This window comes from Serinus canaria, chromosome 1A (assembly GCF_022539315.1).
Source record: "Serinus canaria isolate serCan28SL12 chromosome 1A, serCan2020, whole genome shotgun sequence".
NCBI lineage: Eukaryota > Metazoa > Chordata > Aves > Passeriformes > Fringillidae > Serinus > Serinus canaria.
In genome coordinates this window covers 7,263,955-7,278,395 of record NC_066314.1, presented here as the reverse complement: position 1 = coordinate 7,278,395, position 14,441 = coordinate 7,263,955, and the positions used below count along the sequence as shown (strand labels likewise).

Sequence of the window (14,441 nt, the reverse complement as noted above, 5' to 3'; positions counted from 1 at the left end):
AGAGAATGCTCAGAAATACTGATTTTTGTCTTAATCACAAAAATTATAATAAGTGTCCATATAAGAGACAAAGATCTCTCTGTTATGTTTTGCATGTTCTTCTCTTTTTTTTGAGCATCATTTCTGTGCTTATCTGTCCATCAGAAAGCAAGAAAGACTTCTCTTTGCTTATCAGCCTTATAGTTAAGATAATTTTTCTTGCATGTTGAAATTCTACCCATTGTTTATAAAAGTGAGGAAGTTACTGAAATGCCTAGCAGGGAACTGCATTTACAGGAAGGGAAAAGAATTTTAGTCCATATACTTACGAAGATTTCTATCCATATCCATAACCTTGTGCCCGAGAGCCAATTCCTGAAAAAGAAAACTTGAAACTTTTTGTGCTTATTTGTTTTGAAAGAGTTAGGACATAGGTTTTATTTTGTTTTGTGTTGTTTTTTTTTCCCTCTGTGACATTTAAAGCATGCTCAGTGCTTTTTATTAAACTTTCAATGGACAAGCTAAAACTCATGGAGTTCTGCCAAATTTGGATCAATGCAAATGAGAACACTTTGTCCCATTGTGTCTCCCATATATTCTGTTTCAGTGATGGCCCGCTTCTCTAAATACCACTGATGAGTGGGATGCAACTGTATCTACAGGACTGTAATCTCATGCTGATACAGATTAATAAATTCTTGTGTGCCCCAGACTCAGGTCCCTGGGTCTTGTGATTGGTGCCTGCCCAGTTTGGTTCCTTTTTGTATCCATTGTTGGCAGCTGTTAGAAAAAATTTTCTGCCTGGTGGAATTTTGAATTTGAGCAGAACCCATTTGGTCTGGAGTAAAGTGGGGGGGGGGGATTTTGTTGAATATTAGCATAACAACACTGGCACTAGTTTAATAATAAAAGCTCCTGATAATGTACTGGAAGTACTGACTTGGTGTGGAATACACTAAACATTCCTGCATCCTAAAATATGAGGCTCTGTAATGACTTTATTTCCTTAGTGTTAGTCTTGAACAAATGCCTTGAAATCCCGATGTGTTCCATGCGGTTGTTCCAGTTAAGTGCCCCAGTACCTGGAAATCTCCCTTAATAATCTTCAAGTTTTGCTTGTTACAGGACTTAGTGAAACATACTTATTGCCCAATTCAGAGAATGCAGCCTTTAATTCAACTTACTATAGAAATTTTAAGATTTACAACAGTCCACTAAAGACTAGACATAACATTCAGCTAATAACTAGGGGCAATGACAGAATTCTGTCTGCAAGAGTAAAAATACTATTTCTTAGAAGTGCTTAATTTTTACAGCCCACAGAATAATTGAGCCCATCTGTCTGATGAGGGTTATTTAGAATTAAAGGAATTTTGTATTATGATATTACTTCTTTTTTTTTTTTTTTTGGTGTAAAATCAGCTTTGTGGGTTTTTTTTTTTTTTTGCCATAATTCTGCTGCATGCTTCCCATATAAATAATAACAGCTCTGTTATGTGACTTTAGTGGAAAACTTGTATTGGAAATCTGTATTAAATGAGTCTTGTAGACAAAGTATTTTCCCACTTCTTTGGCTGCTTGTTGAAACCTGTTTGAAATTGTAATACTGCTCTAAAAAGTGTTGAATGTGGTAAATACACACAGAATTCCAATAAGGCAAAAAATGCTTATTGAAGTGACATTGATTTCTAAAGTGCTATTTCATTATGGATTATGGCACCCACACTTTTGGTGCATGTCTGTCCAACACTGTTCTCTTCCTGAAAAGCTAACACCCTCCTTCAAAAAAAATGAAATATTAGTGATGAATTGGCACCTCTGTAAAGAATGTGTCTGAATCAAGGATTAAAGAAAAACCTCTTCCAAGGTTTTTCTTTAATCCTTGATTCAGACACATTCTTCCTTTTCAAGGAAGCCTTTTGTTTAAAATAAAACTTGTTTGCATTTTCAAAAGCACACCTAATGAAAAGAAGGTGATATTTTGGAGGTGATGAGACTACTTAGGTCCTAATTCTCACTAATTAATAAACCATGGCTGTCATTTACTTTGCATTTGGCTTTTGCAAGAGCAGATGTGTGGGTGTGCAGGTGTGTGTAATGAGCAGAATTCATGTGGCACATCCCAAAGCCTCTGCTGTGGTCTGGCATTGCTCACCACAGCTCCAGCTTCTGTGCTGGGATGGATTGAGGGTGTCCTGCAGGCACAGTGGCCCTGCAGCCAGGATCAGGAGAAGGCATCAAAGGGCTCAGGCAGCAGCACTGGGCTTTGGCCACTGACCTCCCTGGGGATGTGTCATATCTGATGCATATTCAGAGTACCTGGTAGCTACATCATTGTTTAACTGTGAAACAATGAGGTTTGTAAGATCTGGGGATTGTTTCCTATTCAGTCAAAAGAACCACCGCAGTTGTTCCTGATTTGGGTCACTCATTCACGTGTAAATGGGTTGGTGCCCCTGTCCTGGGGGAAATGTAGCTGGGAAGAACCTGGTTGGTTGGTTGGTTTGTTAGATTTTCTTTCAGTTTTCTCGTATTTGTATGGCTTAATGAATAAAAAATGTCCAAAATATGCATTTGACTTTGGCTTCATTCCTCGTGTTCTTTCTACTCAGTGTTTAATTGTGGTCCAAGGCCATCTGTATTAAAGTTGATGGGAATCGATTGTGGCTCTTTTTTTTACCAAGGCTTGGTCAAGGTTATTACCTTTACTCAGAAAACTTACGATACACTGAATCTTGAGTATCTTACACAGAGCATCATTATTTTTGGGGGAGTGCCTGCATTTACAGGTATCATAAACCGTTTTTGGGAAATCAAGGAGTTATAAACCCATCCTCTATCCAGGAATTCCATTGAGGAATGTTTCTTGGGAAGTCACAGGTCCTTGAACAAAGTGCAGTGCCCAGTGTTGGGTTGGGGTGCTCTGCAGTTTGGGGGATCAGGAGCTGAGAGCTGCAGATGTGTGGCTCGATCAGAGGAGTCAGTGGTGCTCTCAGATGTGCTGCCTCAGCCACTGTCTGCTAAATCCTGTTACAGCTCTGTATGGAAGTGCCAGGGTAGCAGATACTGATCCTGGGTGTAGCTTCCTCCCCATCCCTGGAATGCCATATTTGGACAGATGGATCCCTTTTATGCTGTGTCCTGTTCCCTCCTAACTTGCAAACCAGCAGGGCAGGCAATGTAAAGGGATTAATTGCCTTGTGGTTTTTATTTGGTAGCCAAATCCTCTAAACATACAGATTGATTTTCATCAAGTTCTGAGTAACTCCTGAAAGAATGACACAGCTCTGCTGTGGCTGTACTCAATTTTCATCAGTCTTCAAATAAAAAGAAGGAATGGTCTGCTCTGTCTTGTGCTGTGGATGGTGCTATAATTTCCACTGCTTGCAGAACAGCTGTAGGTGAAGAAAATGAGTGTTGTAATGTGTCTTATAAATCTCATGTCTTTCAGGCCTCTAAAATGGTGAAAAGTGGATGCTTTCAACTGATTGTAGAAAAATAAATGTTGTGACAACTAGTTGACACAAATTAAGGAAGAATCTTCCACCTCATTTCCAGTAATTTCAGGAATTTTTACTACAACAGTCCCTGTAGTAAAACTTACTTAGAAAGTACATATGAACATGAAAAAGAGAATCTGTTTATTTTGGCCTAGTTTGTTCACTCTCCAAAAGCTAAACTAATAACTTAAAACTGGGTTGGAAAAGTTACAGTCTGCTAATTTAGCTGTAACACTTTGGATGTCTTCCTTCATGTTTTAGCATTAAGGATGCCTCATTGGCCTCCTAAAATCACTATTACAGCCATGCAGCAAACATCAGCTTCTAGGGAAGGATAGAGCACAGGCTGTAACGCTCAGCAGCAGATGAATCCCAAGGAAGTTACTCCCTCCTACATTTGCATGTGGCAAGGAACTGTTGATGGTAGATGTGAAAGAAAGTTTGAGAACCCTCTGATTTAAAATGTCAGTGGTATTTGAAATTTTTTACATGTTCAGAAGGGTAATGTCACTTCATTTGAGGAATCAGTCACTGTGTGTTCTTAAAGATGTGCCAAATCTTCAACAAGCTCGAGAGGTGAGAAGTTTTTTAGAAGGACTGGCAGTAGTTTTATCTTTCTAGGATAACACTTCTCTTGGGGATCTTCAATACTGAAGAACATGTTTTCTGATTAAAAATTAAATAATCTCCTGCTGATGCAATAATGTTAACATTATACAGGGAATTTAAAATCCAGGTTGTAAATTCCGCTTACATGTGGGTATGTAGCTATCCCTGCCTAGTACATGGAAAATTTGTAATGTATTTGTGATTTCTTTTTTCTAAAGCTATAGCCAGATATTTTTTAGAAACATTTTGGCTTCAAGATAAATGTTAAAACTAATTTTTTGTGTTTGTTGACATATGAGTAAACACAGAAAAAGGACTAAGCAGTTGAAGGAGAAATAGATTATATTTTCTTTTTACAAATTTCTGCCAAAGTCAACAAAAGCAGGCTTAAAACTTTGATGAAATCTTTGTAAAGCTTCTGGATATTTTAGATGTGATTTCATTTAGCTTCTGCAGTAGCAAAAGTTGCGTCTCTTTGTATTTGTATAAAAAATTTATTGTGGGGTTTACTTTGTTTTTTTTTCAGAATTGCTGCTGGTGGTTTACATAGAATTTCTTAGAAACTTTGTGTTTCATTGCAGTACTTTTATAGTGGAAATGAATTTATCAGAGACACTTTATATTGCCCTAATTCTGTGACTTCAATATGTCTGGCTTATCCTGGATTACTTATTCTCTCAGTTACTTTTTGTACTGGTGGTTGCTTGCCAACAATTTTTCTGTTGCTCTTGTTGTTTAAATGCTGAAGAAAAAATGCAAGTTTCACATTTAGTTATATGCATGGAAGGAGAATAAAACTTTGCAAGTTGGCAGTCTATAAATAGGGCAGCTGTGACTAATAGGACACTAGAAAAATATTTGTCAGTCATGACTAGCTTTCAGTTCTATAATAGCAGAATTATTAAATTAACAGTGGAACAAATACTGGACAAAAATCTTCAGATGTGAAGAATTTAAAAATGCTGAAAAAGCATTTCTAATAGCCTAGGTTTGTGTTTGAAAAAAAAATAAATCAGTAGATTGCAAATCCTCCTGATAAGGAGTTTAGGTTCTATTTTTAACTAGGAAAGTGACTTTAAAGCTGTCTGGTTTTACCTTGTGCAATATATGTGTGCAGGAAGGTAAAGGTAGGTGAATGTCTGGAATTGTGGCCTTGTCCTGTGAAAGAGCAAGCTCATTCCCTGTGGGATTTCGTGCTGGCTGTGTGGGGTATGGAAGCAGCACTGTGGTCCAGGTGGAGTCCAGCTGCAGAAGGGTAATCTGTGTGTTGCTCTTTCAGGTTTGAGTATGAGCACAGTTGAAGAAGAGTCTGACACAGTGACAGTAGAAACCGTGAACTCTGTGACTTTGACTCAGGATACTGAAGGGAACCTAATTCTTCATTGCCCTCAAAATGGTATAGAATTGTTTTACATAGCATTTTTTTCCTTCTTTGTTTTGATTGATCTGACCACCATACATCCCACAAATTCTGTGAGCTACCCAGGTGCAGCTTACTGTACAAGAATTGTTCTGCTTTGGTTTAAAGAATGATAAAGGGTTGAGTTAGGTGTAAATCCCAAAACTGTCTATGTGTGCCCAACAAAGATACAGCTGCTGTGGTTTATTTCATTTGAAATGGATTCTTAGGACCAAGCATGTACCCACATTTCTGTAGACTGATTTGTGTTTGACAGACTGTAGATGGAATTTTCACAGGAAATGCATATTGAAGGAAGCATAGGGACTGTTGTTGCCCATAACTTAGACCAGGTTCCTGGGCAGCAGAAAAGCACTGAACCAGCTTGTCACATTTGCTTCTTCTATTTGCTTTGCCCAGCTTTTTAAGAGAACTCTATCCAAGGCTCCTTAGCTTACAGGAAGTAACCTGGGTGTGTTTTTGTTGTTAGAAGCTGATGAAGTAGACTCTGAAGACAGCTCTGAACCTCCACACAAGAGGCTTTGCTTATCAGAGGATGATCAAAGCCTTGATGATTCTACTCCATGCATTTCTGTTGTTGCAGTTCCAAGTAAGTTCTTTTATGTACTCCTGTAGCAAATATATCTGCTGGTAAAGATTAAAAATGGACTCTTGAATCAGTACAATATTCTGCATGGAGTCTTTTACTTCCAAATTTTATTCATATATTTGGGTATCATATTTTTTTTTCAGCCTTGGATAGTTTTGCAGCAATTACTTCTGGCAAAATAAGCCTGTGTAAAAGTAGTTTAGAGACCTGCAGGTGCATTGAATAAAATGAAGGATAAGTAAATTAGCAAATAGATGCTCTCCTGCGAAGAGATTTGAGGATTTTTAATGATCAGACAGTACAGTTTGTATTTCAGTGTTTTGTAATATTGAGGTGTGTATAAAAGAGATTGATGTAAAAAATACAGGATGAATACTGAATGAGTCTTCTGGAAGTTGATTGAATATTAGAAAGTTTAATATAATCTCCCAAAGGGAGACAAAACCAGATCTAGTTAAAATACCAATTTGCAGTACCTGGAGTGCCTGTTTATTTGGTGGAACTAGGTGGAAATTCCTTAAAAGTAAAGGCATTATCATGTTGAAGTTGGAGGAGGCCTGGGGAAAATGCATGCAGCCAAAAAATTTGAATGTTGTTCCTTAATTGGAAAATACTGGAGGTGGGACTGGAAAAGAAATATTAATACAGTTTCAAATTCTTGCATCAAACACATTTTGTTTATATTTCACATTAGATCATAGTTGTAGTCAAGCATAAAACTGAAGGTTTCTAAGTCTGTATTTAAATTTTATGAAGAGAAGCAGTTGATAATCATTTTAGTTGATAATCATTTTAGAATTTACTGTGTCAACAAATAAATACCAAATAAGGCTCTTCAAAATTTTCACTTCAAAGGTAGCAATTTATAAAACTTGTAGCACATGTAAAAAAATGCTTCAGGAGTTAAGTATGCAACTAACTTACCCATTCTGAAGTTTCAGAAAATGACCAGAGCTTTGAGGTGACCATGACTGCTACCACTGAGGTAGCTGAAGATGAAATTAATGAAGGAACTGTTACCCAGATTCAGGTACAGTAAAACTTCAAAACTTACCTATTTGATGTATGCCTTTATTTAAATTGAAATGAAAAGGTAAACAAGTATCAGAAATGCTTACTAAATGAATAAGACTCTTTGAAACTAATCTTTGTGAGCAGGGATCTTGTTTGTAAAAATGCTGGTCTGTAAAAGGACAGTTGAATAATTTTATGTATGAGGGAGGTTATTTGTAGTCTGAGGTTACTGCCCAAAGAGCAATACTGCAAAGAGTAATAGAGGTAACACTCCACTGGTAGTTATGTGCTCTGTTGTGATCTGCATAGAATACAAATTTATCTGTTATTTCTGTCATTCTTTGATTATAAATTAAGCTTTATAACATGCTCAAATAGTCTTTGTCTTGTCACCAGTCCTAACAGTTAGATGCAGTTTTCTTTGTGGGTATAGCATGTTTAAAAGTTCTAGATTGGAGATGCTGGATATAGTCCTATTTCCACCACAGCCAGTGAGACTCTTCTTACTGTACATTAAACAAGATGAAGAATGTTACCTAATTAATTCCCATAACATCTGTATATTAATGTGCTAAATCTTACTCAGGTGCTTTAAGAACGGTGATAGTTCCAATGCCATATTTAAGACTTGACACTTTTGAACAGTCAGCAAGGTGACGAGGTGTGCTGATTTCATTTTCCTTCAAACTGTGTCTCCATGTTAATTGTAAAGTGATATAAACAACTCAGTGTCTGACTGTATCACTTCATGTTGCTCTTTTCAAGATTCTTCAGAATGAGCAGTTGGATGAAATCTCCCCAATGGGCAATGAAGAAGTATCAGCTGTTAGTCAAGCCTGGTTCACAACCAAAGAGGATAAGGATTCTCTAACCAATAAAGGTAGGGTATTTCAAATCAGTTCTCCCATGCTGTAGAGAGGCAGACTATTCCAAATGGCTCAGAACACTTTGCAAGTTGCATAAATAGTCTCTGGTCTGGCTTTTTGGAGATGGGCCTTGCCTGCAGTGGTGACAGTAGTGGCCGCAGTAGAGAAGGGCTGTGGGTGCTGTGTGTCAGCCCAGATTGGGCAGGGAGTTGTGTTTGCCTGGTCAGGGGGTGGGAAGCTGCAGCAGAACTGGGGGACACCAATCAAAAAAAACAATCCATGCTCAGCTTAATGGGATTGCTTCAGAAGTAGGGGGCTCCTGCAGACCAGGACCTAATAAAATAATCTCTACTACTCCTAAAGCTGCCACCCCACTGGGCATTCCTCCCTTTCCAAATATATCTATACAATCATGTAGTAGTTGCTCAAGAGATTTTGTCTTTTTCTTTCCTGCCCACAGGGGAAGTGGCTTTCTAAACCTAGAGAAAAAACTTAGTGTCAAGTGAAGATGTGTTGTCTCTCTGGTTTCCTCAGCCCCTCTGCTGTTTTTCTTACTTTGACTTATACTTTTTGTAGAGGAAAAATATTTTTTTTCAGTCAGCTCTAAACAACTCCCTGTTTTTGTTAGAAACTGTCGTGGTTTGAGAGGAAGTGAGTTTTTTGGGATGCTGTGGTCAAAAAAATGACAGAAACCTTTAGGAAGAGACACAGCACTGTCAGCCAGTCAAAGGAGGGCACTCAATCTGGTGATTCCAGTTAAGAGACTTGAGGATGGTAGTTCTAGTAAAATATGCCAAGAAAAATATTTGAGAATCTCTACTGGCTGAGAGCTTTTCTTGTAAGCTCTGTGGTTTGTCACAGAGATAGCAGTGGGGGAATGTGAGTGTGTGTCTTCTTTTGCAGTAGCTCAGAGTTTGGCATGTGTTGCCTGAACTCATCACTTTACAGCAGTCTCCACCTAATAATGCTTTCTTCCCAGACCTGTGGGCAGGTTAAAATCATCTTGACTATGAATATGCAAACATGTGAAGTGCAGAATATCTGTCCTTTCCTGAAATAGTTTGGTATTAAAGGTAAAGAGTAGCAGTGTCCCATTAAGTCAGTTCAGAGGCTTGGACCTGTGTGAATCACAGTTATTGGCATACATTATTTTTCTGTCTCTGTAACTGTGGAAGAAGAGATTGAAGCTATGGGACGCAGGGAAAGAGTACTCTCTCACCAGTTCCAATGGAATTAGTAATAATGCCTGTACTTTTCATTATAATTGGATTTGAGTAGACAGTCTCTTTGGTGTGTTCTGTCTCTCAGCTCTGGTAATTAGCAGGCTGAGAAGGAAGTACCCTGATTTTTCTGAGCAGAGGTGGGCAGATAGCCAGCACACACTAATATGTAAACTGGGTCACACCAGCAGAAGCTCAATTAAAAGTATGGTATGACCATAAGGGGAAAATAGGATCATTTAAAGTAGGAATGTTTTAATGTTTTGTTGATAGACTTCAGGTTTGAAATTTTCTCTGAATAGAGTTTGTTGGATTTGCTTTTAAAGCTTAGCTGGCATTGTAGTTACTAAAGGCATAGACAGAGAGGAAACGTTGTTTCTATTGGCTTGCCACTTTTATTTGGGGAAGTAAAAGACCCACCACAAGGTTTTATGTTGGCTGTGACCCCTGAGCATTACTCCCAATCCAAAAAGAGGGAAAGAGATGGGGACCAGCTTGTCAAAAAGAGGCTTAGTGGAGCATTTACCTCTATGGAAAGCATTCACAGTAGGTGGCAGTACTCTCATGTTCAGCAGTGTTAAGGCATGCAAGAGAACCCCACCTTGTTGCCAATTCCTCAGGTAATCTGGGTTGTATTTTAAGTTTCAGCTTATGGAATCATTTTGAATGTGTGGAAATTTCAGCTGTCAGTTTAAAGGCAGAAATTTTCTAGTTGCAGCTGAAGAGAAAGGCTGAAAATGTGACTTGACAGCTCATAGAGGAGTTCATGTTCTGTTTTTAAAAATGGGATGTTTTTGAAAAAGGGTCTGACTCACATTATTTAAATATTAGTTGAATGTTACTGTCAGTTATGAAATAACATCTGTTTAAAATTAATGCTAGTTATATTTTAGTAGCTAAAATTACTCTTTCTCTTGTTAATTGCAGCATGGGTCATGTTTTAAGATGCTTCTGTTCTTGCTGTTTTTTGGCCTTTACTTCAGTAATTAGTTGTCATTTCTATTTTCAGGCCATAAATGGAAGCAAGGGATGTGGTCAAAGGAAGAAATTGACATTTTGATGAGTAACATTGAGCGTTATTTAAAGGTATGTTTAGAGTATGTTCCCTGCACACTGATGTGGTAATGCAGTTCCTGCTAGAAACCAGCTTTCTTTAGTACTTCCCAGAATACACAATAAGTGATTTGGATTGGTTTGTTGTAATAATGGTCATCATCCATTTGAAATACATAAGAAAAATTTATTCACAGGCAGGATTTAAGTGCTTTAATGTATGTAACATTGCTTTTCATTTTTGTACTGGATATAGCCTGTTTTGAACATCCTGACATGATATTTACATGGTTAAATCTCTTTTTCTGACTATACATTGAGGACTTTGTTGAAGATGCTGGAAAAAAATTGGAAATAGCAGTTTCCTTACTGAGCACTGAATAAAACTCAGGCATCCTTGGTGCCAAGTCTGTGATTGTGTATTCTACAAGCAGGATGCCTCTGTCTGCTTTCTTCCCCTTAAATTACTGGGGTCATAGTTCAGTGTAAATGGGCATGTGGTGAGCACACTGATGGTGATAATTGTCCATAAATCATATTTGTGGTAGGCTTGCAGCTGAGACTATTTGAGCTGAGCCCTTACAGCTGAGAATATGTAGCCTGGATTTTACAGTTTCACCATCCTTCACTTGTGGTTTAAAAAAAAGCCCTCAATTTGTGTTCATTGGGATAAAAATCCACAGTATTAGTTGAAGAGAGTGTGTCTGCCCACACACATATTAGAGTTTCTGCCACAAAATCATTCATGGGTAATACTATGTTTTAAATCTAGTGAAGTTTTTTTAAGCTAGCTAAATAACTTTTCTGAGTTACTGATACATCATTTGATTCATTCTTTTCCCATTTATCTGCTTTGAATAATTGAAATATAGTGATTCTTAGTTTAAGCTGAAGTTAAGCTTTACTGTTATACTTCTTTGAAGTGTTTTTGTATTGAATTTATTTGAGTTTCCATCAGAACAAGAAGAGTAGTTTAATTGAAAGAAATAGCTTTTTGCATAGGGAATATCTAAAATTATGTAATAAATCAATATTGCACTGTGTGACAGCCTTCCCTTGTATGGCCCCAGACTAATTCCATCACAGTACATATTCCATCATGTTCTATATGATGGTTCATTTTTTGATCTTAAAATATACATTGGACAGACTTTTTTTATTGTATGTGGATAGGTGTTAGAAATTCTGTGTCTCCCTGGACTCCAGCGTGAAAAAGCCAAAACAACAAAACCTAGTGTTCAAGGGTTTGTATTTGAGGGAGCTAATCCATAAATACTCAGTTTTAGTTTTGGACTGTAGTATTTGTGATACACAGAAAGTTGCATAATGGCTTCAGTTCTTGTGTTCTACTTCTTGATTCCTAGGAGACTATATCTAAGGTGTTTTGTTTGTGGTTTTTGTTTTTGTTTGTTTTTTTTTTTAAATGCTTTGTTCTAGGCCCGTGGAATAAAAGATGCCACTGAAATTATATTTGAAATGTCAAAAGATGAAAGAAAAGATTTCTACAGGACAATAGCTTGGGGTCTGAATCGGCCTCTCTTTGCTGTCTATAGAAGAGTTCTTCGCATGTATGATGACAGAAACCATGTTGGAAAGTATGAAACCCTCTAATGCTGCATGGTTTTATTGGTATGACTAGGGTCATGTATTTATGCTTGACATGTTCTATGTGAGACAAAATTGTAGCCAAACAGGCCTAGATCTTGCTAATATGTCACCTCTGTTCAATTCTGATAGATCATCCTTGGCAGTAGTTGTGTTCTATTGATGGTATTCAGTGACAGCTTCAAAAAACCCAAAACAAAGGTGAATAACAGATTCTGCTATGATGATAGGACTTGGACACAAGGATGGATCTGCTGAGATGTAACTTTTTCTAGGGCTGTGACCTGGAAGTAATTGATCTTCACCCCTTATGCCCTTGCTTGCCATTTTTTAAAGCAGTGATCTGGTGCTATCCAGAAAGGATATTATATTTTAGTGTTTGAAGGGAGTTGAAAATTAAAAATATCTTCTCAGTGCTGATATACTTTTTTGATGGAAAGTCAGCTTTATGGTGATGGCGAATTGGGACAGTAAGGAAGAGGCTGTTTATTTGAAAGACTGTTGTAGAAAATTCTAATTCTGTTCATAGGAGTAAGATTGTGGAGAATGAGGAATTTTTCTGACAAATGAGAGGAATCATATACCAGTTAACCTTAGAAATGGACTAATGTGGAAAATGACATTTGTTCCTCACATTCTTCTGAAGTATTCAGTCAGATTGTATTTTACAGCTGAAATTCCTTAATCTCTTCTTGTAGCCAAATGTGTGCTGTGTGGTTAGTAAAATAATAATATGTATGCTGTATGCTTTCCTAACTCCAAATAATGTCTTTTTATTTACCTGTTGCTTAGGTATACTCCTGAGGAAATTGAAAAGCTTAAAGAGTAAGTTATCTTATGAACAAGGTTACTCTTCCTTGTTTATATTTAGTAGCTTGATCCATTTTTAAAGCTTTCCTTATATGAAATCACTGAAGAGTTACAAATAAATTTGACTGCTCCAACACTACCCAAAAGTAGTGGTAACTATCTAAAGAAAAATGAAACTACATTTGGATTCTTTTAAATTTTTTTTTCTTATGTGTGTTCAGGACCTAACAATAAGCAACAAAGTTCTAAAGCAAGGCTTCTGTTGTAACTAGGAAAGTTTCAGATTTTTGCAAGCACAGTCAATATTTGTGGTTATGAGAAACAGAAGTTCCTTTTCTTTACAAAATTTGAGCAAAGGTTATTCCTAAAGGAAGTGGCAGGTCAAGAGTAGGATGTCCTCTAAGCAGTATTAGATACATAAATGATCAGCTCAAAAAGCCTAATTTTAAGTATGAACCTGATAGATCAAGGAGATGGGGCTGCAGACTTTATCCCCTCCTGCACATTTCCAGGGTTGAGCAGTTGGAAGAAGCTGTTGGACTGAAGGAGGGAAGGGGGTATATTGCATTGATGGATCTGTTTGGATCAATTGAGCTGGTTTGTGTTGTTCACAAGGTGCCTGTGGTTCCAGATGTGTCAGAACTACTCATGGATCAACATTCTAAGCAACTTGCTGTCATGTGAAGGAGGAAAATGATTGCTAAAATGATGAACGTGATTATGCAGCGTTTTGCTTAATTTAAATTGTAGGATGCCTGGGTTTTCATCAGGCATTACTGAAATTTTTCAAGTGCTCTGTACACCACCTGAAAATCATTGAGAAACCTGTATAGAATGGAAATCAGCTGTTTATCTAAACATTCATATTCTGTTTAACACACTCATTAAGCCTCACAATCTTCCTGCAAGACAGATACTATGCATTTTATATGTATAGTATCTATGCATTTTATATGTATCCTGATTGATACTATGCATTTCATATGTATCTTGTGGCTCAGCTGATCCAAAAGGCTTCTAGGAAGACATAGGAAAAAGTAGCAGAAGATAGTAATAGTGAAGTGGCAAAGTGATTTCCCCATTCTCTCTTTAAGCCTGCAAACTGCACATTCATCCTGTTTTTATTAGTGAATATTTGCTATTTTGGTAATTTCCTAAGTGGATATAGTGCTAATGAGCACATTTCTCTCTAGGCTGAGAGTAAAGCATGGTAATGATTGGGCCACAATAGGAGCTGCCCTGGGCAGAAGTGCTTCATCTGTAAAGGATCGATGTAGGCTGATGAAGGATACCTGCAACACAGGTGAGGTAAATGCTGGTGTCAGAAATGGATATTCTGGTTAAAAGTCTGTCCCTTGTGATTAATGGTTATAGAGTTACATTGCATGTTTGGTGTCAAGAGAGAGACAGGTGCACTTCAGGAGTAAAGTACTGTTTATTCTGTAATGAATATATTCAAGTATAAAGGTTAATTCACTCCAGCTAATACAGTTCAGATAGCTTGGATCAGTTTGCTTTGGTCGCTATTTGGACAAGTTCTGTGTGGCCTTATTCACCTGTGAGAGGAAGAGAAAAGAGAAATTGGGCAGCAGAACAATGGAATTGTTGATTTGTTAATCAAGAATGGATATAATATAAATTGTTAGTAATTAAGAACAGTTACATCTTCTTCACAAGTTAAATTTGCATCTGGAATAAGGAGTTGGACATGGCAGTTAAATATCTGCAGGATGTTATGGATCAGAGCAGAGGGTATGTGCTGCTGGTTAAGGTGGA

The 14,441-nt window shown here is 37.4% G+C and overlaps 2 protein-coding genes across 2 annotated transcripts in view; both read left to right on the top strand.

Annotated features, from left to right (window-relative positions):
* The window catches only part of DCLRE1C (DNA cross-link repair 1C), a 77,015-nt gene that overhangs the window by 8,459 nt on the left and 54,115 nt on the right, over positions 1-14,441 (top strand). The window lies entirely within an intron of this gene.
* The window catches only part of DMTF1 (cyclin D binding myb like transcription factor 1), a 29,056-nt gene that overhangs the window by 1,486 nt on the left and 13,129 nt on the right, over positions 1-14,441 (top strand). The window contains exons 2-9 of the mRNA XM_030237738.2: positions 5,368-5,484; positions 5,978-6,097; positions 7,033-7,127; positions 7,877-7,991; positions 10,207-10,283; positions 11,688-11,845; positions 12,648-12,680; positions 13,859-13,968. Of these exons, the coding sequence (XP_030093598.1) occupies positions 5,376-5,484; positions 5,978-6,097; positions 7,033-7,127; positions 7,877-7,991; positions 10,207-10,283; positions 11,688-11,845; positions 12,648-12,680; positions 13,859-13,968 (817 nt within the window). The 5' untranslated portion in view covers positions 5,368-5,375. The remainder of the gene's footprint in view (positions 1-5,367; positions 5,485-5,977; positions 6,098-7,032; positions 7,128-7,876; positions 7,992-10,206; positions 10,284-11,687; positions 11,846-12,647; positions 12,681-13,858; positions 13,969-14,441) is intronic.